The sequence below is a fragment of the Triticum dicoccoides genome, chromosome 5B, assembly GCF_002162155.2.
Source record: "Triticum dicoccoides isolate Atlit2015 ecotype Zavitan chromosome 5B, WEW_v2.0, whole genome shotgun sequence".
In the NCBI taxonomy this organism is placed as follows: Eukaryota; Viridiplantae; Streptophyta; class Magnoliopsida; order Poales; family Poaceae; genus Triticum; species Triticum dicoccoides.
Window position 1 is genome coordinate 436,857,362 of NC_041389.1, and position 24,998 is coordinate 436,882,359.

Here is a 24,998-nt window from a genome sequence, read left to right on the forward strand (position 1 = left end):
GGGAGCGCTTGCCGTTATTTGGTCGCTTTGGCTATGTAGAAATGATAAGGTTTTTAACGATAAAAGTACTTCTCTGTTGCAGGTTATCTAAAGATGTACCGGGACTCTTCGTTTATGGTCCTCTCTACAACGCGTGGAGAACCGAGGCCTGTTTACGATGGTGTGTACACGATTAAAGGCTACGGAGCGATACTTTTACCCAACATGGAGTGGCAGCATGATCTAAGGATTGCCCCGCCTCCACTTTAGGCGTTATATGGACTCTACATGTTTCGTTGTAATTCACCTTTTTTTTTCATTTTGTGTGAGAGAATCTTATTTGGCTGTGTGCATCTTAATTATGCAGAGTCCGGGTATAATGATAAATCTTTTAAGTAATAAAGCATCCCTTTTCGGAAAAAAATGGAGTCTAATAGATTGGGAATATCTAGTGATGTTTCTTAGCTATGTAGTCTTTTATTTTTGGCTTCTCTATACCTCTAGTGTGTTTTTTTCAGCGTTTCATAGCTATACACGTCTAGCTAGAATCTTTTGCAATCGATTAATAGCTCGTTCTAGCTATTTCATCACAGAAATCGTGAGATTAGTTGGACGCATGACGGTAGTTTTGGCCTCCGAAAGACTGTTGAACGTATTTCTAGCTAGTTCGACAAGATTTCCTTTTCCTGGCGCTGCCCTGTCAAATATTAGTAGGATTATGAAGCTAATAATTAAGGAGCATCAAACAGAGTAGAACGGACATTTAGTATCCCGTCTCCTCTTGGAGATCAAAGGAGATGACATGTTGACATGTAAGATCTCGTCATAATAATTATGATACTACTACTTATGTATCACAATACTTCTCGCTGGGGAAACTTGTACTAGTTTTCCCCAACCACAAGTATTTCAGTACAGAGGGAGTACATGGAAGCACCCTGCATGACACCCAGTGTGCGGTGCTCAAGCATTCCATTCAGGAAGCGTTCATGCACCCTCATCACGCGGGGGAAGCGTTCCATTCAGGAAGGAGCTGACCAGCATGAGCGCTGCCTCGGGCTGGTACGACGGGACCGCGTGCCCGGCTGCCCTCACAGTTGCAAACACCAACCCACCCGTGTATCCCTGAACGAACCCTCCAGTCTGCAACAAAGCACAGCAGGATTATCAGAGTGGCAACGAGCAAAGACTTGCAGGCAAATCAGGACACGTAGCCATGCATGCGTGCTCAATATTCTACCTCATCCTTTACTATCCACGGGCGCCATTGCTCCGTGACGTCGAGGCCAAGGTCCTCGATGGTGTAACTCGTGGCGATGAACGGGCATACGGAGTCAAAGTCGCCGCTGAAAACGCACATCTCTCCGTCACACACACACACACACACACACTCTGGCAGACCAGACGACCAGATGCATATATATACTTACTTGCGGCTTAGTGTGGGATTTGGCATGTTAATTACCTGTACAGCCACACGGGCAGGTGGTGCTCTATTAGCCATTTGAGCGTCGGCACCATCGAGGCCGGTGCATCCATCCAATTAAGTGAGCTGCAAAAATATTAGAGCGTTAGTTAAGGGCAGTATATTTTGCTGCAAACGTACGTACTATTTTGTAGTTTCTCCGATCCCAGTTAAGAAATCCTACGAGCAGAGTTGCCACTCTTGCGATCTAGCATGCAAAGCCTTTTGCACCCGAGGATCATTGAGGTACACGTATACGTAACGATCGCTGCAGATATCATACGACCTCGGTATCTGCAAAATTTAGAGCAAAACGTATTTATCAAGGTAGTAGGTGTGTGACTCTTTATAATTCAGTGGCGCTCTCTTACATAGCGGCTGTGGTACCGTGTTTCAATTGGCCCTTCCAGGCAAACCGGTTCATATACGTCGTACGGATCGATGTTAGAATGAGGGCCATGGATCATATCTTCAACGCATGCTGTGTAACCTGGCTTGTCTAAATGGCAGTTCTCGGTGATATTGGCCCGCACCTCATTTGATATCAATCCGTGGCTCCACTGATAGTCAACTTTCCCCTTATTGTTCATATTGGCATCAAGGTACGGATTGCCGACCTAATTAACCAAAACAGAGATGCACTCACTATACTGTAAGAAAAATAGAAACTATGTAATACTCCCTTTGTTTGTAAATATAAGATGTTTTTGATATTTAAATATAGACTACATACCTACCGACCGAAATGAATGAACAAACACACTAAAATCTATCTATATACATCTAAATCAGGAAAAAGTTAAAACGCAAGGGACAGACTGGAGCAACTATTGTTAATAATCGATTAATGACTCCTACCAGGATACCCCGTAGGTTTATGGAAGTTCTTGTACTGCTGTTGAGATTGTGGATGAGGATGGTGGCTGCGAGCTGGGGCACATAGTGGCCGGCGTAACTTTCCCCGGAGATGTAGAAGGGGCGGCCTTTGTACTCTGGGAACCTCTTGAGCCAGTTGAGAAGGAAGACAAACGCATCGTTGGCCGTCCTCTTGTCCCCGCTGGAGTCATATTCGGAGGTCGTGTTGGAGTACGAAAACCCGACGCCGACAGGCGATTCCAGGAAGAGCACGTTGGCCACTACAAGGATCTGACAAGTTGGATCGGATAATCGATCGTAGTTCTAGTTCACTTGCGCGCAGCGCCTTACCTTTGGTCCAGGTATGCAGGTTTTCGCTGAGAGTTCTATTGTCCTTGTTCACGCGGAACGGGCCCACCTCCATCATCGCTCCGTAGCCAAGCGATGAGCAGCCAGGACCTGCACGTGCACCATGTAAGCATTGATAGTATCTATCATCACTGACCGCTCAAAGGTTCAACAACTGAATTGAAAGCATTTCGATCGTAAGAAACTAACCTCCGTTAAGCCACAGGAGGAGTGGCTTCGCGGCCGCGTCGCTGGCTGCCTCGACGAAGTAGTAGAAGAGCGCTCGGCCGTTCTTCTCGTGGACGGTCACGTACCCGCCGTACTGATTTAAGCCGATGGTGCCGCTAGGCTGCCCCGGCAGCACATGGATCTTATCGGCGGCCTTCAAATTGGCCAGGTCATGGACATAGTACTCTGTAGGGCTACGGGTAGTGGTAGTGATTCCTACCCTTGGTTCATCTATGTTGTTGGCATTGCTACTGCTCCGTCTAGACCGGATGAACCTTCTGAGCTGAGCCTCTTGCGATGCATCTGCGTGCAACGCGGCGACACAGACGAGGAGGAGCAGACCCAAGGGGGTGTTCCTCATAGTCTGCTATGGTAAAATGAGTAACTATGTAGCTAAAATGATGAAGATGGATTCGTGGTTGGAGTTCATATATAGAGAAATTTTAACATGGTCCAAAACAATTTGTTTGAGTAATCCATGCACATTTAATGTGTTTTAATGTGCTAGTATCTTTTTAAGTATGTCATATCTTCCTACCCACTAGAATTCATTGATGACAATATTGCAATCCTTAAGTAGTATACGATTTGTGTAGGGAAGACAATAATGTGTACTCTCTCCGTCTAGGCGAGTATTACTATTTTCCCTTTTATGCCATAATGTATTAACTAGAGGACCCGATAAGATCTTTTTGCGCAATTAAACACAGGCGTGGCTTGCCTGCTCCTGTGCCTTGCTCCCATCGGTGCTCCCGGGACACATGGCATACATCGAAAGCATCATACCATTTTCTTCCGTTCACAACAATTCCGCAAATCAGACGATCAATACGGACCAAGACGCGGCCCAGCGGCTCTTGCCGGCGCTCCTCGGCCCTACGAATGCGGTCACCGCCGATGTCCATGACGCCGCAGGCGGGAGCCCGGACCATACAAGGATACTGGCAAGCTTCCTCGAATGTGGACTTTGCTTTCCACATTGATGGTCCTGATGCACCTTGGAGCCACCATTGCAAATCACCAACCAATGAACCAACATGACCTCATCGCTAACCCAAGCCACGGATATAAGAGGCAACAAGTTAGAGCCAACGGTGGACACCGGACAGGCACAGAAAACATGCAAACCATCGACCGATCAAAGAAACACGAAACGAACCCAAAACTAACACGCACCTTTCCGGCGTCCTGCCATCTCAAAGGAATTGTGCGCTTCTTTTTCCAGGTATTGAGGTCTAATGAGGACGTTGCACGTCATTGGCACCCGTTGCCTTTGTTCGGATGCTGAGAGCATCTCCAGCCACGTTCCCAGAACGGTCTCTTCATGCGATTTTTTCGCGCCGGCGCCGAAAAAACGGCGTAGTCGCATCTCAGGAGCCCGTTTTTCGCCGGCTTGGGCCGAAATCAACGCCGGCGGACCCAGACCGAACCTCGCACGCTGGGAGGCGCTTGGGGGCGCCGGTCGAAACGTTTTTGGCGCGAAAACCGGTGGGCCCTCCTTGGCAACGACTCGGCTCTTCTCGCCGCTTCGTCGTCCTCATCGCCTCAGTTCCCGCGGCGAATCAATGCCAAATTTGTCGCGCACGCCGCGCCGGTCAGTCTCCTCCATTGATGCCTCACGGGTGGCGCAGTGAAGACCGGACGGCGCGCGTCCCTCGCCCGCCACGCGTACACACGGCGGCCACGCGTACGCGTGATGACCCACAAGTGTAGGGGATCTATCGTAGTCCTTTCGATAAGTAAGAGTGTCGAACCCAACGAGGAGCAGAAAGAAATGATAAGCGGTTTTCAGTAAGGTTTTCTGCAAGCACTGAAATTATAGGTGATAGATAGTTTTGAGATAAGATAAATAGTAACGAGTAACAAGTAAACAAGTAAATAAGGTGCGGCAAGGTGGCCCAATCCTTTATGTAGCAAAGGATAAGTCTAGACAATTTCTAATAATAATAAAGGAGCTCCCAAGGACACATTGGGAATTATCGTCAAGCTAGTTTTTATCAGCTCATATGATTCGCGTTCAGTACTTTGATAATTTGATATGTGGGTGGACCGGTGCTTGGGTACTACCCTTACTTGGACAAGCATCCCACTTATGATTAACCCCTATTGTAAGCATCCGCAACTACAACAAAAGTATTAAGGTAAACCTAACCATATCATGAAACATGTGGATCCAAATCAGCCCCTAACGAAGCAACGCATAAACTAGGGTTTAACCTTCTGTCACTCTAGCAACCCATCATCTACTTATTACTTCCCTATGCCCTCCTCTAGGCCCAATAATGATGAAGTGTCATGTAGTCGATGTTCACATAACACCACTAGAGGAGAAGACAACATACATCTCATCAAAATATCAAACGAATACCAAATTCACATGACTACTAATAGCAAGACTTCACTCATGTCCTCAGGAACTAAAGTAACTACTCACAAAGCATATTTATGTTCATAATCAGAGGTGTAACAATATGCATTAAGGATCTGAACATATGATCTTCCACCAAGTAAACCAATAAGTATCAACTACAAGGAGTAATCAACACTACTAGCAACCCACAGGTACCAATTTATGGTTTTGGATACAAGATTGGATACAAGAGATGAACTAGACTTTGAGAGGAGATGGTGCTAGTGAAGATGTTGATGGAGATTGACCCCCTCCCGATGAGAGGATCGTTGGTGATGATTTCCCCCTCCCGGAGGGAAGTGTCCCCGGCAGAACAGCTCTGCCAGAGCCCTAGATTGGTTCCGCCTCGTGGCGGCGGAGTTTCGTCCCATAAGCTTGCCCCCAATTTTTTTCAAGGTAAAAGTGATGATATAGCAAAAGATGGACGCCGGAGGCCCACCAGGGGGCCCAGGAGATAGGGGGCGCGCCCTATAGGGGGGGCTCCCCCATGTCTCCTGGACAGGGTGTGGCCCCCTGGCCTATTTCTTTCGCTCAGAAATTCTTATAAATTCCAAAAAGTTGTTTCGTGGAGTTTCAGGACTTTTGGAGTTGTGCAGAATAGGTTTCCAACATTTGCTTCTTTTCCAGCCAGAATTCCAGCTGCCGGCATCCCCCCTCTTCATGGTAAACCTTGTGAAATAAGAGAGAATAGCCATAAGTATTGAGATATAATGTGTAATAACAACCCGTAATGCAATAAATATTGATATAAAAGATGATGCAAAATGAACGTATCAACTCCCCCAAGCTTAAATCTCGCCTGTCCTCAAGCGGAAGCCGATATCAAAAAATATGTCCACATCTTTAGAGATATAGGTGTTGATAAAAATAAAATACGGACATGAGGGCATCATGATCATTCTTATAATAGCAACATATAAAGATTCCATAATATAATTTCTTATGCTCAAGTAACAATCAATTCACAATATCAAGTATGGTTCACAAACTTCATTAAGAACTGACAAACTATAATCTCAGTCATTGAAGCAATCACAATTTATCATAACATCAGAAAGAGTCAACAATAGAGCTTTGCAGCAAGTCCACATACTCAACTATCATATAATCTTCTACAATTGCTAACACTCACGCAATACTTGTGGTTATGGTGTTTCAGACGGACACTGAGAAAGATAGGGGTTTATTGTGTTGCCTCCCAACGTATTCACCTTTAGGTGATGTCAACAATAATAGCCCATGCTAACGAACATCCAATTGGATATGTATATCACGATCTTTCAAACACGAAGAGCTTGTCAAAGGATAAAATGAAAAAGGGAAAGGTGAAGATCACCTTGACTCAAGCGCAAAATAAAAGCATAAAGTAAGAACATGAAGTAAAAGATAGGCCCTTCGCAGAGGGAATCAGAGGTTGTCATGCGCTTTTAGGGTTGATGCATAAAATCTTAATGCAAAAGAATGTCACTTTATATTGCCCCTTGTATGTGGACCTTTATTATGCAGTCCGTCGCTTTTATTACTTTCACAACAAGTTCGTACAAAGCTTATTTTTTCCACACTAATAAGTCACGCATAATTAGAGAGCAATTTTTATTGCTTGCACCGATGACAACTTACTTGAAGGATATTACTCAATCCATAGGTAGATATGGTGGACTCTCATGGCAAGACTGGGTTTAAGGGTATTTGGAAGCACAAGTAGTATCTCTACTTGGTGCTGGGAATTTGGCAGCATGAGGGGGAAAGGCAAGCTCAACATGTTCGGAAGGTCAATGACAACATACTTTAACTGAGATGTGAGAAAACATAAACTATTACGTTGTCTTCCTTGTCCATCATCAACTCTTTTAGCATGTCATACTTAATGAGTTCTCACAATCATAAAAGATGTCCAAGATAGTGTATTTATATGTGAACCTCTCTTCCCTTATTACTTCCTATTAATTGCAACCTGACCAAAACTACGTTCATCAACTCTCAACAACCTTTATGCCTCATACTTTCTATGTGTGAAGTTATTACTATCCATAAGATCAATATGAACTATTTTATTCTTTTTATTCTTTCTATTCTTCTCAAGATCATAGCAGCAAAGCAAAGCCCTTGACTTTAACACTAATCTTTATTATAGATAACTCACGGATTTGATTACACAAAGAGAGCACTAAGCAAAAACTCAAAACTACTTGATATCAAAACTTCAATCTACGAGAGCAAGATACTACTAAAAGGATCGAACTAAATAAAACAGTAAAGATAGGAGTGATGGTAATATGATATCGGGGCACCTCCCCCAAGCTTGGCAGTTGCCAAGGGGGAGTGCCCATACCCATGTGATTATGTCCTTGGAGGTGATGATGATGGTGGTGGATAATCACACATTGAGCGTAAAAGCTCCTCCAACTTGTGGATAATGCCCTTTAGCCCAGCAATATGACCCTTCAACAGAATATTCTACTGTGTGAGATACTTGTTCTGTACGCGAGCTAACTCAATCATCTTGAAAGCTTCAATCTCTGTTGGAGTAAAGAGGTTAGGTAAAGGTTGAGGGATATCTTCTTATTTCACCGCCGGAGCTTGAACCTCCATGGCTTCCTTGATCCCTTCATCCTTGTTGATCTCTTCTGGTTCTTCTCTTTTCAGCTCTATCTTCAAAAGCCAAGCATCCTTGTCTTCATTGTTGGAGGAGGGTGAAGTCATGGTGCTCTAAATCTGCAACGGAGACAACTCGAAACGAAAACAGAGGATATTTGAGTGATACAGTGGTCAAAACCTTCGGGAGTATATATAATGAATTTTTACCGACCAAAATACGTAACGTGCAAGAAAACGGAGTCCGGGAGGCACACGAGGTGCCCATGAGACAGGGGGGCGCGCCCTCCACTCTCGTGGGAGCCTCGTGTCCCTTTCGGACTACTTCTTTCTTCCTAAAATTCTTAAATATTCCAAAACTGATAAAAATTGCCATTGGAGTTGTTTTGGAGTCGGTTCACTTACCGTACCACATACCTATGCCTTTTCGGAGTCTGGAACATTCTGGAAAGTGTCCCTTATGTATTCCTCAGGGGTTACAGTTTCAATAATATTAGTTTCAACATTGATAGGATTACCTGAAATATAATGTTTAATTCTTTGACCGTTTACCAACCTCGGACTTGTGCCTTCGAAGTTGTTGATCTTTATGGCACCGGAACGATAGACCTCCTTGATGACGTAGGGGCCTTCCCATTTTGAGAGAAGCTTTCCTGCAAAAAAATTTAAACGAGAGTTGAATAATAACACATAATCTCCTACGTTAAACTCACGCTTTTGTATCCTCTTATCATGCGAGCGTTTGCCTTTTTCTTTGAATAGCTTGGCATTCTCATAAGCTTGGGTTCTCCACTCATTGAGTGAGCTAATATCAAATAACCTCTTCTCATCGGCAAGCTTGAAGTCATAATTGAGCTCTTTAATAGCCCAATATGCTTTATGTTCAAGTTCAAGAGGCAAATGACATGCTTTTCCATAAACCATCTTATACGGAGACATACCCATAGGATTTTTGTATGCAGTTCTATAGGCCCATAATGCATCATCAAGTTTTTTGGACCAATTCTTTCTAGATCTATTCACAGTCTTTTGCAAAATTAATTTGAGCTCTCTGTTGCTCAACTCTACTTGACCACTAGATTGTGGATGATAAGGAGATGCGATTCTATGATTGACATCATACTTAGCAAGCATCTTACGGAAAGCACCATGAATAAAATGTGAACCACCATCAGTCATAAGATATCTAGGGACTCCAAACCTCGGAAAAATAACTTCTTTAAGCATTTTAATAGAAGTGTTATGATCAACACTACTAGTTGGAATAGCTTCTACCCACTTAGTAACATAATCAACAACAACTAAAATATGTGTATAACCGTTAGAGGCAGGAAAAGGTCCCATATAATCAAAGCCCCAAACATCAAACGGTTCAATAACAAGAGAATAATTCATAGGTATTTCTTGACGTCTACTAATGTTACCTATTCTTTGACATTCATCACAAGATAAGACAAACTTACGAGCATCTTTGAAGAGAGTAGGCCAATAAAAACCAGATTGTAGTACCTTGTGTGCAGTTCTATCTCCAGTGTGGTGTCCTCCATAAGATTCAGAGTGACACTTACGTAGAATCTATTCCTGTTCATGCTCAGGCACACAACGTCTAATAACACCATCTACTCCTTCTTTATAAAGGTGTGGATCATCCCAGAAGTTGTGTCTTAAATCATAAAAGAACTTTTTCTTTTGCTGGCATGTGAAACTAGGAGGTAAATATTTAGCAACAATGTAATTAGCATAATCAGCATACCAAGGAGCAGTACGAGAAGCATTGACGACCGCTAATTGTTCATCAGGAAAGCTATCATTAATAGGCAGCGGGTCATCAAGAACATTCTCTAACCTAGACAAGTTATTTGCAATGGGGTTCTCAGCTCCCTTTCTATCAATAATATGCAAGTCAAATTCTTGGAGCAAGAGAACCCATCTAATGAGTCTAGGCTTAGCATCTTTCTTTTCCATAAGATATTTAATAGCAGCATGATCAGTGTGAATAGTAACTTTGGAATCAACAATATAAGGTCTAAACTTATCACATGCAAACACAACTGCTAAGAACTCTGTTTCAATAGTAGCATAATTTCTGTGGGCAGTATCAAGAGTCTTACTAGCATACTGGATAACATTCAATTTCTTGTCAACTCTTTGCCCTAAAACAGCACCTACAGCATAATCACTAGCATCGCACATAATTTCAAAAGGTAAATTCCAATCAGGAGGCTGAACAATAGGTGCAGTGATCAAAGCTTTTACACAATCATCATCAAAGACAAAAGGAATATCTTTTTGCAATAAATTAGTCAGAGGCCTAGAGATTTTAGAAAAGTCCTTAATGAACCTCCTATAAAAACCGGCATGACCAAGGAAACTTCTTATACCTTTGATGTCCTTGGGACATGGCATCTTTTTAATAGCATCAACTTTGGCTTTATCAACTTCAATACCTCTCTCGGAGATCTTGTGCCCCAAGACAATACCTTCATTAACCATAAAGTGACACTTTTCCCAATTCAGGACGAGACTAGTGTCTTCGCATCTCTGCAAAACTCGATCAAGGTTGCTCAAACAATCATCAAAAGATGATCCATAGATGGAGAAGTCATCCATGAATACCTCACAAATCTTTTCACAAAAATCAGAGAATATAGCCATCATGCATCTTTGAAAGGTAGCAGGTGCATTACATAAACCAAAAGGCATGCGTCTATAAGCAAAAGTACCAAAAGGGCAAGTAAAAGTAGTTTTAGATTGATCCTTCGCTGACACAGGTATCTGAGAGAAACCAGAATAACCATCTACAAAGCAAAAATGTGTGTGTTTGGATAGCATTTCTAGCATTTGATCAATGAAAGGTAAAGGGTAATGATCTTTCTTGGTAGCTTTATTTAACTTAAGGAAATCAATTACCATCCTATAACCTGTAATAATTCTTTGCGGGATCAATTCATCTCTATCATTAGGAACAACGATAATACCTCCCTTTTTAGGGACACAATGGACAGGGCATACCCATTCACTATCAGCAACGGGATAAATAATACCTGCCTCAAGGAGCTTTAGTATCTCCTTTCTTACCACTTCCTTCATCTTGGGATTTAATCGTCTTTGAGGATCCCTAACTGGTTTGGCATCTTCCTCCAATGTAATTTTGTGTTGACATAACATGGGACTAACGCCCGTAAGATCATCCAGAGTATATCCAATAGCTGCTCGGTGCTTCTTCAGAGTTTTCAATAATCTTTCTTCTTCTTTCTCTGAAAGGTTAGCACTAATAATAACAGGACATATTTCTTTTTCATCAAGATAAGCATACTTAAGATTATCAGGTAGTGGTTTGAGTTCAAACAGGGGATCACCCTTGGGTGGAGGGGGATCCCCAAGAATTTCAACGGGAAGGTTATGTTTCAGCATAGGTTCCTGTTTAAGGAACACTTCATCCATTTCTTCCCTTTCCTTCATAAACATATAGTTTTCATGGTCTAGTAAATATGTTTCTAACGGATCAGTTGGAGAAACAGCAATGGAAGCAAGACCAATAATCTCATCATTACTAGGTGGTTCCCTTTCACGAGGTTGTCTACTAAACTTAGCGAAATTAAACTCATGAGACATACCATCTATGCCAACAGTGACAATATTCCTTTCACAATTAATCTTAGCACTAGCAGTATTCAAGAAGGGTCTACCAAAAATAATTGGGCAAAAGGCATCTTGTGGGGAAGCAAGAACAAGAAAATCAGCAGGATATTTAACCTTCCCACACAAAACTTCAACATCTCTAACAATCCCAACAGGTTTAATGGTATCCCTATTAGCAAGCTTAATAGTAACATCAATATCTTCTAATCCCAACAGGTGCAATGTCGTGCATAATTTCTTTATATAGATCATAAGGTATCACACTAGCACTAGCACCCATATCACATAAGCCATGATAACAATGATCTCCTATTTTAACAGAAATAACAGGCGTGCCTACGACAGGTCTACGTGTCTTAGTATCAGGTCTAGCAATATTAGCAGTCTCACCACAGAAAGAAATAACATGCCCATCTAAGTCCTCATCCAAGAGAGCTTTAACCATAGCAATACTAGGTTCAACATTAATTTGCTCAGGAGGTGTATAAGTCCTAGTATTACTCTTACGAACTACAGTCAAAGCTTTAGCATGATCCTTTATCCTAACAGGGAAAGGAGGTTTTTCAACATCAGCAGTAGGAACAATAGGATCACTATAGGTAATAGTCTTTTCTTCAACTGTAATAGGTGCAACTACTTTAACTTCAACAGGAGGATTATATTTAAACCACTTCTCTTTAGGGAGATCAACGTGAGTAGCGAAAGATTCACAAAAAGTAGCTACTATCTCAGAGTCAAGTCCATACTTAGTGCTAAATCCACGAAAAACATCGGTATCCATAAAAGATTTAACACAATCGAACTTAGGTGTCATACTTGACTCCTTACAATCGCCGGAACCCCAATCTTCAGAGTTGCGTTTAATTCTTTCCAATAAGTCCCATTTGAAATCAATAGTCTTCAGCATATAAGAACCAGCACAGGAAGTATCGAGCAGGTTGCGATTATCAAGAGAAAGCCGAGCATAAAATTTTTGAATAATCATTTCCCAAGAGAGCTCATGATTGGGGCATGAATATAACATTGACTTAAGCCTCCCCCAAGCTTGAGAGATGCTTTCTCCTTCACAAGGCCAGAAATTATATATGTAATTACGATCACGATGGACAAGATGCATAGGATAGAACTTCTGGTGAAATTCCAACTTCAATCTCTTATAATTCCAACATCTCGTATCATCACATAGCCTATACCATGTCAATGCATCTTCCTTCAAATATAAAGGGAATACCTTCCTTTTGACAACATCATCCGGAATACCTGCAAGCTTAAATAATCCACAAACTTCATCCACAAAGATAAGGTGTAAATCGGGATGCAATGTTCCATCTCCTGCAAATGTTCTATCATACCCGAAGGAATCTCAAAGTAAATATTTTCATAAAGTTCAGTAGGTTGAGGAGCAACTCTTTGCTCTTCTGGTCGGGGTGAAGATACCCCAAACAAGCCCCTCAAAGGATTAGTTTCCATAGTGACAAGTAACAGAAAATTTCAGCACACTAAATAAATGTTTCATTACCAAGTTCTACTCACCAAAAGCGCTACACTCCCCGGCAACGGCGCCAGAAAAGAGTCTTGATGACCCACAAGTGTAGGGGATCTATCATACTCCTTTCGATAAGTAAGAGTGTCGAACCCAACGAGGAGCAGAAGGAAATGATAAGCGGTTTTTAGTAAGATTTTCTACAAGCACTGAGCACTACAAAAAAAAGACACATCCGTGACATTTTGGGCCGAACGAAATTTTTTTCTATCATACATATGACACTTCTATGACGATAATTGTGACAAAACCCGGTATCATCATAGATGTGGTGGGCTCCTACTTCTATGACAAAAAATCATGACAGAAAATGGGCTTTTCGTCCTGGGCGGGCCGGAGACGCAGCTGCATGACATTCTTTGGGCCGTCCATGATGGAAAAAAACATGGTAGAAGCAAGGGGGAGGAAAATTTCGGGGAGTTCCCGGTTACGGTGGGAGGTCGAGGGCCGAGCGATGCGTGTTTCTCTCGTACACGTATGCGCGTGTGTGCAAGGCGTTGGCTCTAACTGAGCCTGAGCGAGGCGTTGGGCTCCAACTGAACCCGAGCGATTGCACTGCAGGCTACGCATTACTGAACCCGAGCGATCGATCGACGGCTGTTAACTGAACCCGATCGAGCGATTCTTTCGCTACTTCTGCTAACTGAAGCCGATCGATTGGATGAACAGTGAGCGTTACAGGGGGGTGGATGAACAGTGAGCAGTGGCGTTGCCTCTGGATGAATAGGACCCCGTGGTGTGGCGGAGGGCTGGATGAACAGTAGACGGTGGAGGGGTGCCCATGGAGGGGTGGTTGAACAGGACCCCGTGGTATGGAGGGTTGGATGAACAGTAGATGGTGGAGGGGTGGATGAACAGGACCCCGTGGTGTGGAGGGCTGGATGAACAGTAGATGGTGGAGGGGTGCCCGTGGAGGGGTGGTTGAACAGTAGCCGGTGGAGTAGCGCGCGGTGGAGGCTGGATGAACAGGAGCCCGTGGAGGATGGAGGAGGTCGACGGTAGCCCGTGGAGGCTGGAGGAGGTCGAAGGTGGAGATGAACAGTATCCCGTGGAGTCCTGTTTTGCGGTACGCCACACCCCTCCTGATGAACATGACCCCCGTTTCGACCATAGCGCTCCAACACAAGTCCGTTTCGTCCATTTTGCGGTACGCCACACCCCTCTCGATCAACAGGACCCCCGTTTCGACCGTAGGAGGTCCGTTTCCTCCATTTAGCAGTACGCCACACCCCTCCCGATCAACAGGACCCCTGTTTCGACCGTAGGAGGTCCGTTTCCTCTGTTTTCTGGTACGCCACACCCCTGCCGGTGAACAGGATCCCGTTTCGAACGTGGCCGGTCGAATACAAGGCCGTTTCCTCCGTTCTGCGGTATGCCAGGCCTCATTTCCATCGATTGTTCCGTCCAAGCCCTCCCGATGAACACGACGATGCATTCCGTTCTGACCCAGCCGGTTGGCTCCCCATGAACACGACGACGACGCTGTTTCTCCGTTCCGACCCAGCCATGTACACGAGCCCTGGCCATACGTATGCGCAAGTAGGCGTTCGAAACCCCGCCTGTATGTACACATACGTGGCCATATTTTCTTTGTTGCACACTGGCCGCTGTATGTACGTGTACATGCTACGTGCGCGCCTCTACTATGACACGTGCGCGCCTCTACATCGACAAATATATCTGTATGTACACGTTCGCGACCAGAATGACAAGGCTACGTACGCTTTGACCAGATGGGTCCCGACTATCAGGCACTTCCTTGCGTGCGAAGATGTAGCTGGTGGGTCCCAGCCGTCAGGGGGAAATGATTTTTTTGTGAAATACGGTGGCACGTCCGGTGGGTCCCCGCTGTCAGGTGGAGGAATAATTATTTTGCACGTAATAAGGAGGCACTTCATTGATGCGGCCGTGGACCCAGCTGTCAGCCTCTCCATGTACAGTCCACGTCCAATGGAAGCCGTTCCTTGACCATGTTGACCATGCCGCGCCGAGAGCACCAGGGCGGTGGACGATGGCGAGGCCTAGGAAGGGGACGACGCAGAGCCGGGGAAGACGCGACAGTGGATCCCCATGCATAGAGAAGTACGAGGGTTCACTGGTTCACTGCGGTGTGAGGCTGCTGTCACCGCAGAATAACAGGGGGTGTGGATGAGTAGAGGGATGGCCTGGCCATCGGTGGGAGTAGTAGGCGGCGGTGAGGCCTCCGTCGCATCACAGCCGGCCACGGGAGGTAGGAGCACGAGGCACGACCGGCACTGGTTTGGGCGGCTGGATCAAGAAGACGAGAGGTTGAAGAAGCACTACGGCCGTTGGATGGACATCGTACGGTCACTGGAGCTAGAATCGTGCATATTGACAAAGTTGACAAAGCTCTCCGTCCCCTCAACTTAGTAGGCCCACCAGTCAGCTTGCCACTATAGTGGGTCCCAGCTAACAGGGGGAGTATTCATTTTTTGTGCGTAATAAGGCGGCACTTCCTTGCGTGCGAAGATATAACTGGTGGGTCTGAGCTGTCAGCGGCGGCAATGTTTTTTCGCGAAATACAGAGGCCCTTCCGGTGGGTCCCTGATGTCAGGTGGAGGAATCATTATTTTGCGCGTAATAAGGAGGCATTTCCTTGCGTGCGGCCGTGGACCCAGCTGTAGGCCTCTCCACGTACAGTCCACTTCAGATGCATGTCGGTCGTTGACCACGTTGACCAAGCCGCGCTGAGAGCACCAGGGCGGTGGACGACGGCGAGGCCTAGGAAGGGAACGACACGGAGGTAGGGAAGACTCGGCAGTTGTTTCCCACGCGGAGGGGAGTACGACTGTACGAGGGTTTACTGGTTCGTCTGCCGTCGCAGGAGAATAACAGCAGGTGTGGGTGAGTAGAGGGATGGCTAGGCCAGCAATGGGAGTACGGTGGGGCGGTGAGGCCTGCGCGACAGCACAGCCGACCACGGGGAGGAGGGAGCAGGCAGTCCCGCCGGCTCTTGTTTGAGCGGCTGGAGCAGGAAGAGCAGAGATTGAAGAAGCACGATGGCCGTTCGATGGACATCCAACAGTCACTGCTTGTGTGTCAACCTTTTTTTAGGAAAGCCTCAAATCTGTGGAAAACAGCATACAACCCATCTACCATTATTTCTAATAATTTACAGCTCATTTGCTAATTCTTAAGGGTTTTTTAGCCCATATTCTTTTTGTTAGCATTACAGCCCATATTGTGGCCACGGTTAAAAAATTATACGAAATTTTGCATATTTCGGTGCGGTTTGAGCTATTTTTAATCCGGAAATTTCGACTCACATTCAAACTGATTTTAAAAAGAAATGTATATCAATATAAAATCCAACAAATTCTCCATGCATAAAACTTAATATAATTTAAAATCTCGAAATGAAAAAAGATATTTGAAACTAATTGCCGGTTTGATGTGTTTTAAAAATGTACAGCCCATTTCTCATTACTGATAGGCCATTTTCTCGGCCAGCCGAATGAAGTTCTCCTTGTCTTGAAAGATTAGCAGCCCAACAGGCTTGACAAAGCGACTTACTTGGTAAATCACAAAAAAACTGGTCTGTGGCTGTGGACCCAGCTGTCAGCCTCTCCACGTATAGTACTCTTTCGATGGAAGTCGGTCGTTGACCACATTGACCACGCCGCGCCGAGAGCACCAAGGCGGTGGACGACGGCGAGGCCTAGGAAGGGGACGACACGGAGCCGGGGAAGACGCGGCAGTGGATGCCCATGCGGAGAGGAGTACGAGGGTTCGCTGGTTCGGCTGCGGTGTGAGGCTGCCGTCGCCGCAGTATAACAGGGGGTGTAGGTGAGTAGAGGGATACCTTGGGCCAGCGGTGGGAGTAGTAGGGGCGGTGAGGCCTCCGCAACATCACAGCCGGCCACGAGAGGCAGGAGCACATGGTATGATGGGCGGCTGGAGCAACAAGACCAGAGGTTGAAGAAGCACTATGGCCGTTGGATGGACATCGTACGGTCACTGGAGCTAGAATCGTTCATATTGACTAAGTTGACAAAGCCCTCCGTCCTCGTCAACTTAGTAGGCCCACAAGTCAGCCAGCCACTATGGTGGGTCCTAGCTAGTAGGGGGTATTCATTTTTTGGTGCGTAATAAGGAGGCACTTCCTTGCGTGCGCAGATATAGCTGGTGGGTCCGACCTGTCAGCGGGGAGAACGTTTTTTCGCGAAATACAGAAGCCCTTCCCACGTACAGTGCGTAATAAGGAGGAACTTTCCTTGCATGCGACCATGGACCTTGTGGGTCCCAGCCGTCAGGCTCTCCACGTACGGTCCTCTTCCGATGAGTCTCGTATGTTGACGACGCCGCGCCGAGCGCACCGAGGCGGTGGACGACGGTGAGGCCCCAGACTGGAACGACCCGGAGATGGGGAAGACGCGGCAGTGGAGTCGCAAACGGAGAGGAGTGGGAAACTTGACTGGTTCGGGTGTGGGGTGGGCCTACACTCGGCAAAGAATAACAGGAGGTGTGGAGTGGAGGGATGGCCTGGCCGTCGGCGGGGTGGCGTTTCGCTGAGGAGCGCAAAACAACACCGCTGGACACCGAAGACTGGAGCAGGCGGTTCCGGCAGCGCTGGGGGAAGAAGACGAGAGATTGAAGAAGAATGTCGGCCGTTGGATGTAAATCCAACGCCTTCTTAGGCTTCGACCTACTGGCCCACATGTCAGCTAGTCCATTTGTTTTTTTAGTCCATTTGGTGGGCTGGGTGAAACAATGATGTAGCATCTATGCAGCCCTTTTAAATCTCATTTGCATTTTTCTCGAAATATGCGGACTTGCTGGGCTGGGTGAAAATATCATGTTGGGATAGACGGAGAAATGTTATAAAAACATAAACACATGATTGCACGTCAGTAAAATCTTTGCAAGCTTATGTACGCAATCACTAGGAGTTAACTTGCCAAGTTATATATAACAATTATTATTATTATTTTGTAAGAACTTTCAACTTACGAAATAAAATATCATTTTAATTTGAATAGTTAATAGTACGTGGGGTATTATTATTTTTTAGGCTAGACATGGGATAGTTGAGTTGGTTCTAGGGGAAAGTACTGGGAGAAAACTCGGTTTACATCAAAAAAGAAAGTGGGAAAAAATTCAGAGACCTGCTGGGTCCACCTGAGGAGGGGAATATGTTGAGAGGAAGGAGATTCAACGCACGGCAGCCGACTGAACTAGTTTTTTTACGGACAAGTGAACTAGTTTACATACATAAGAAAATAGCCACTAAAAAAGCAATCAGGTTAATGGGTTCTTAAAAGAAATATTTCGGACAAAACAGATAATTACGACACGTAGGCTAATGCATGAAACACTCAGATGATAAAGGTGCTTACAAACAGATAAAGTACAACATCTAGACCTTCCTGGCACGCTTGATCATGATGATGCGGCTGTCCGTGTACTCGTCGGTTACGGGAAGCAGACACGCCCTCATGTCCAAGATCTGCTTGTACATGTCGTAGCATGTGTATGCGTCCTTGGCCGCGTAGGTTATATAGGCTAGATTCAGAGGTACCTCCCACATGTTCAGGTCGTCTTCTTTCATGTTGGCGTATCAGGGGTCGATGATGGTCTCAACAAGGTCAACCACGAAGTCCTTCTCCTACCCGTTGCTGATGATCTTGTATTGCTTCTGGATGTCGACAAGCTTGTTGCACCAGATGGCCGAATCTTCGCGTTCTTCCTTCTCTCCATCGTAGCGAAGGTGCAGTCGGCGCTGCCGATGAAACGGGCAAATGCTCCAGAACCTGGTGCAGCCATAGGACTGAGGCGAGGCAGAGTGATACGTCCATTTTGCATCATGCTTTTATATCAATATTTATTGCATTATGGGCTATTATTACACATTATATCTCAATACGTATGCCTATTCTCTCTTATTTTACAAGGTTTACCGTGAAGAGGGGGAATGCCGGCAGCTGGAATTCTGGCTGGGAAAGGAGCAAACGTTGGCAACCTATTCTGCACAACTCCAAAAGACCTGAGACTCCACGAAACAACTTTTTGGAATTATTAAGGAATTATAAGCAAAATAAATAGGCCAGGGGGCCCACACCCTGTCCAGGAGACAGGAGGGCGCCCCCCCTAGGGGCGCGCCCCCTATCTCCTGGGGCCCCTGGTGGGCCTCCGGCGTCCATCTTCTGCTATATGAAGGGTTTTGTCCTGGAAAAATTCGTGGGCAAGCTTACGAGACGAAACTCCGCCGCCACGAGGCGGAACCTTGGCGGAATGAATATAGGGCTCTGGCGGAGCTGTTCTGCCGGGGACACTTCCCTCCAGGAGGGGGAAATCATCACCAACGTCATCAACAACGATCCTCTCATCGGGAGGGGGTCAATCTCCATCAACATCTTCACCAGCACCAACTCATCTCAAACCCTAGTTCATATCTTGTATCCAATCTTGTATGCAAAACCACAAATTGGTACCTATGGGATGCTAGTAGTGTTGATTACTCCTTATAGTTGATACTTATTGGTTTACTTGGTGGAAGATCATATGTTCAGATCCTTAATGCATATTATTACACCTCTGATCATGAACATGAATATGCTTTGTGAGTAGTTACGTTTGTTCCTGAGGACATGTGTGAAGTCTTGCTATTAGTAGTCATGTGAATTTGGTATTCGTTCGATATTTTGATGAGATGTATGTTGTCTCTCCTCTAGTGGTGTTATGTGAACGTCGACTACATGACACTTCACCATTATTTGGGCCTAGAGGAAGGCTTATGGAAGTAATAAGTAGATGATGGGTTGCTAGAGTGACAGAAGCTTAAACCCTAGTTTATGTGTTGCTTCGTTAGTGGTTGATATGGACCCATATGTTTAATGTTGTGGTTAGGTTTACCTTAATACTCCTTTTTGTAGTTGCGGACGCTTGCAATAGGGATTAATCATAAGTGGGATGCTTGTCCAAGTTAGGGCAGTACCCAAGTGCCGGTCCACCCACATATCAAATTATCAAAGTACCGAACGCGAATCATATGAGCGTGATGAAAACTAGCTTGACGATAATTCCCAATGTATCCTCGGGAGCTCCTTCCTCATTATTAGAATTTTTCTAGGCTTATCCTTTGCTACATAAAGGATTGGGCCACCTTGCTGCACTTTATTTACTTTATTTACTTTTGCTCGTTACTATTTATCTTATCACAAAACTATCCATCACCTACTATTTCAGTGCTTGCAGAGAAAACCTTACTGAAAACCGCTTATCATTTCCTTCTGATCCTCGTTGGGTTCGACACTATTACTTATCGAAAGGACTACAATAGATCCCCTACAATTGTGGGTCATCAAGACTCTTTTCGAGCGCCGTTGCCGGGGAGCGTAGCGCTCTTGGTGAGTGGAACTTGGTAGGGAAACATTTATATTGTGTGCTGAAATTTTCTGTTACTTGTCACTATGGAAACTAATCCTTTGAGTGGCTTGTTTGTGGTATCTTCACCCCAACCAGAAGAGCAAAGAAATGCTCCTCAACCTACTGAACCTTATGAAAATGTTCACTTTGAGATTCCTTCAGGTATGATAGAAAAACTGCTAGCTAACCCTTTTGCAGGAGACGGAACATTGCATCCCGACTTACACCTTATCTTTGTGGATGAAGTTTGTGGATTATTTAAGCTTGCAGGTATTCCTGATGATCTTGTCAAAAGGAAGGTCTTCCCTTTATCTTTTAAGGGAGATGCAATGACATGGTATATGCTATGTGATGATACGAGATCTTGGAATTATAAGCGATTGAAATTGGAATTTCACCAGAAGTTCTATCCTATGCATCTTGTTCATCGTGATCGTAATTACATATATAATTTCTGGCCTCGTGAAGGATAAAGCATCGCTCAAGCTTGGGGGAGGCTTAAGTCAATGTTATATTCATGCCCCAATCATGAGCTCTCTCGGGAAATGATTATCCAGAATTTTTATGCTCGGCATTCTCTTGATAATCGCAACTTGCTCGATACCTCCTGTGCTGGTTCCTATATGCTGAAGACTATTGATTTCAAATGGACTTATTGGAAAGAATTAAACGCAACGCTGAAGATTGGGGTTCCGACGATGGTAAGGAGTCAGGTATGACACCTAAGTTTGATTGTGTTAAATCTTTTATGGATACCGATGCTTTCCGTGGATTTAGCTCTAAGTATGGACTTGACTCTAAGATAGTAGCTACTTTTTGTGAAACTTTTGCTGCTCACGTTGATCTCCCTGAAGAGAAGTGGTTTAAATGTAATCCTCTTGTTGAAGTGAAAGTAGTTGCACCTATTACAGTCGAAGAGAAGACTATTACATATAGTGATCCTATTATTCCTATTGCTTATGTTGAAAAACCTCCTTTTCATGTTAGGATAAAAAATCTTGTTAAAGCTTCGACTGTTGTTCGTAAGAGTAATACTAGGACCTATACACCTCCTGAGAAAATTAATGTTAAACTTGGTATTGCTATGATTAAATATCTCTTGGATTAGGACTTAGATGGGCATGTTATCTCTTTCTTGGGTGAAACTGCTAATATTGCTAGACCCGATACTAAGACACGTAGACCTGTTGTAGGCACGGCTGTTATTTCTGTTAAAATTGGAGATCATTGTTATCATGGCTTATGTGATATGGGTGCTAGTGCTAAAGCAATACCTTATGATCTTTATAAAGAAATTATGCACAATATTGCACCAGTTGAATTAGAAGATATTGATGTTACTATTAAGCTTGCTAATAGGGACACCATTAAACCTATTGGGATTGTTAGAGATGTTGAAGTCTTGTGTGGGAAGATTAAATACCCTGCTGATTTCCTTGTTCTCGGTTCCCCACAAGATGATTTTTGTCCCATTATTTTTGGTAGACCCTTCTTGAACACTGCTAGTGCTAAAATTGATTGTGAAAAGAATATTGTCACTGTTGGCTTAGATGGTATGTCTCATGAGTTTAATTTCGCTAAGTTTAGTAGACAACAACGTGAAAAGGAACCATCTAGTAAGGATGAGATTATTGGTCTTGCTTCCATTGATGTTCCTCCAACTTATCCGTTAGAACAATATTTGCTAGACCATGAAAACGATATGTTTATGAAGGAAAGGGAAGAAATAGATGAAGTGTTCCTTCAACAAGAACCTATGCTAAAACATAATCTTCCTGTTGAAATTCTTGGGGATCCCCCTCCACCCAAGGGTGATCCCGTGTTTGAACTCAAACCATTACCTGATAATCTTAAGTATGCTTATCTCGCTGAAAAAGAAATATATCCTGTTATTATTAGTGCTAACCTTTCAGAGAAAGAAGAAGAAAGATTATTGAAAACTCTGAAGAAGCACCGAGCTGCTATAGGATATACCCTGGATGATCTCAAGGGCATTAGTCCCACATTATGTCAACATAAAATTTCAGTGGAGAAAGATGCCAAACCTGTTAGAGATCCTCAAAGACGATTAAATCCCAAAATGAAGGAAGTGGTGAGAAAGGAGATACTAAAACTCCTTGAGGCAGGTATTATTTATCCCATTGCTGATAGTGAATGGGTAAGCCATGTCCATTGTGTCCCTAAAAAGGGAGGTATTGCCGTTGTCCCTAATGATAAATATGAATTGATCCCGCAAAGAATTATTACAGGCTATAGGATGGTAATTGATTTCCGCAAGTTAAATAAAGCTACTAAGAAAGATCATTACCCTTTACCTTTTATTGATCAAATGCTAGAAAGGTTATCCAAACACACACATTTTGCTTTCTAGATGGTTATTCTGGCTTCTCTCAGATACCTGTATCAGCGGGGGATCAATCTAAAACTACTTTTACTTGCCCTTTTGGTACTTTTGCTTATAGACGTATGCCTTTTGGTTTATGTAATGCACCTGCTACCTTTCAAAGATGCATGATGGATATATTTTCTGATTTTTGTGAAAAGATTTGTGAGTTATTCATGGATGACTTCACCGTCTATGGATCCTCTTTTGATGATTGTTTGAGCAACATTGATCGAGTTTCGCAGAGATGCGAAGACACTAGTCTCCTCCTGAATTGGGAAAAGTGTCACTTTATGGTTAATGAAGGCATTGTCTTGGGGCACAAGATCTCCGAGAGGGGTATTGAAGTTGATAAATCCAAAGTTGATGCTATTGAAAAGATGCCATGTCCCAAGGACATCAAAGGTATAAGAAGTTTCCTTGGTCATGCCGGCTTTTATAGGAGGTTCATTAAGGACTTTTCCAAAATCTCTAGGCCTTTGACTAATTTATTGCAAAAGATATTCCTTTTGTCTTTGATGATGATTGTGTAGAAGCATTTGAAACACTTAAGAAGGCTTTGATCACAACACATATTGTTCAGCCACCTGATTGGAATTTGCCTTTTGAAATTATGTGTGATGCTAGTGATTATGTTGTAGGTGCTGTTCTAGGGCAAAGAGTCGATAAGAAATTGAATGTTATCCATTATGCTAGTAAGACTCTTGATACAGCCCAGAGAAATTATGCCACCACTAAAAAGAATTCTTAGCAGTTGTGTTTGCATGTGATAAGTTTAGACCTTATATTGTTGATTCCAAAGTTACTATTCACACTGATCATGCTGCTATTACATATCTTATGGAAAAGAAAGATGCTAAGCCTAGACTCATTAGATGGGTTCTCTTGCTCCAAGAATTTGACTTGCATATTATTGATAGAAAGGGAGCTGAGAACCCCGTTGCAGACAACTTGTCTAGGCTAGAGAATGTTCTTGATGACCCACTGCCTATTAATGATAGTTTTCCTGATGAACAATTAGCAGTTGTCAATGCTTCTCGTACTGCTCCTTGGTATGCTAACTATGCTAATTACATTGTTGCTAAATACATACCGCCTAGTTTCACATACCAGCAAAAGAAAAAGTTCTTTTATGATTTAAGACATTACTTCTGGGATGATCCACACCTTTATAAAGAAGGAGTAGATGGTATTATTAGATGTTGTGTGTCTGAGCATGAACAGGAACAAATCCTACGCAAGTTTCACTCCGAATCCTATGGAGGACACCACGCTGGAGATAGAACTGCACACAAGGTACTACAATCTGGTTTTTATTGGCCTACTCTTTTCAAAGATGCTCGTAAGTTTGTCATATCTTGTGATGAATGTCAAAGAATAGGTAACATCAGTAGACGTCAAGAAATGCCTATGAATTATTCTCTTGTTATTGAACCGTTTGATGTTTGGGTCTTTGATTATATGGGACCTTTTCCTGCCTCCAATGGTTATACACATATTTTAGTTGTTGTTGATAACGTTACTAACTGGGTAGAAGCTATTCCAACTAGTAGTGTTGATCATAACACTTCTATTAAAATGCTTAAAGAAGTTATTTTTCCGAGGTTTGGAGTCCCTAGATATCTTATGACTGATGGTGGTTCACACTTTATTCATGGTGCTTTCCGTAAGATGCTTGCTAAGTATGATGCCAATCATAGAATTGCATCTCCTTATCACCCGCAGTCATGTGGTCAAGTAGAGTTGAGCAATAGAGAGCTCAAATTAATTTTGCAAAAGACTGTGAATAGATCTAGAAAGAATTGGTCCAAGAAACTTGATGATGGATTATGGGCCTATAGAACTGCATACAAAAATCCTATGGGTATATCTCCATATAAAACGGTTTATGGAAAAGCATGTCATTTACCTCTTGAACTTGAACACAAAGCATATTGGTCTATTAAAGAGCTTAATTATGACTTCAAACTTGCCGGTGAGAAAAGGTTATTTGATATTAGCTCACTTGATGAATGGAGAACCCAAGCATATGAGAATGCTAAGCTTTTCAAACAAAAAGTCAAATGCTGGCATGATAAGAGGATACAAAAGCGTGAGTTTAACGTAGGAGATTATGTGTTGTTGTTCAACTCTCGTTTAAGATTTTTTACAGGAAAACTTCTCT

The 24,998-nt window shown here is 43.7% G+C and overlaps 1 protein-coding gene across 1 annotated transcript; it reads right to left on the reverse strand.

The window, feature by feature from the left end:
• Positions 1-790: 790 nt before the first annotated feature.
• Positions 791-3,236, reverse strand: LOC119305676 (serine carboxypeptidase 1-like). The gene is made up of 8 exons (XM_037582140.1): positions 2,858-3,236; positions 2,651-2,758; positions 2,303-2,580; positions 1,816-2,061; positions 1,629-1,738; positions 1,445-1,531; positions 1,220-1,325; positions 791-1,122 (listed from the first exon to the last, which is right to left on the reverse strand). The coding sequence occupies exons 1-8, from the start codon at positions 3,234-3,236 to the stop codon at positions 967-969; spliced, it is 1,470 nt and encodes a 489-aa protein (XP_037438037.1). The 3' UTR covers positions 791-966.
• Positions 3,237-24,998: the final 21,762 nt, after the last annotated feature.

What these genes read in the sequence shown, in the direction of transcription:
- LOC119305676 (XM_037582140.1), bottom strand. Translation starts at nt 3,236, where the DNA reads ATGAGGAACACCCCCTTGGGTCTGCTCCTCCTCGTCTGTGTCGCCGCG. An exon ending in CCTCCTGTGGCTTAACGGAG is followed by an intron (nt 2,759 to 2,857) that starts GTTAGTTTCTTA and finishes GTGCACGTGCAG; the next exon opens with GTCCTGGCTGCTCATCGCTT. An exon ending in CTGCCCGTGTGGCTGTACAG is followed by an intron (nt 1,326 to 1,444) that starts GTAATTAACATG and finishes GTGCGTTTTCAG; the next exon opens with CGGCGACTTTGACTCCGTAT.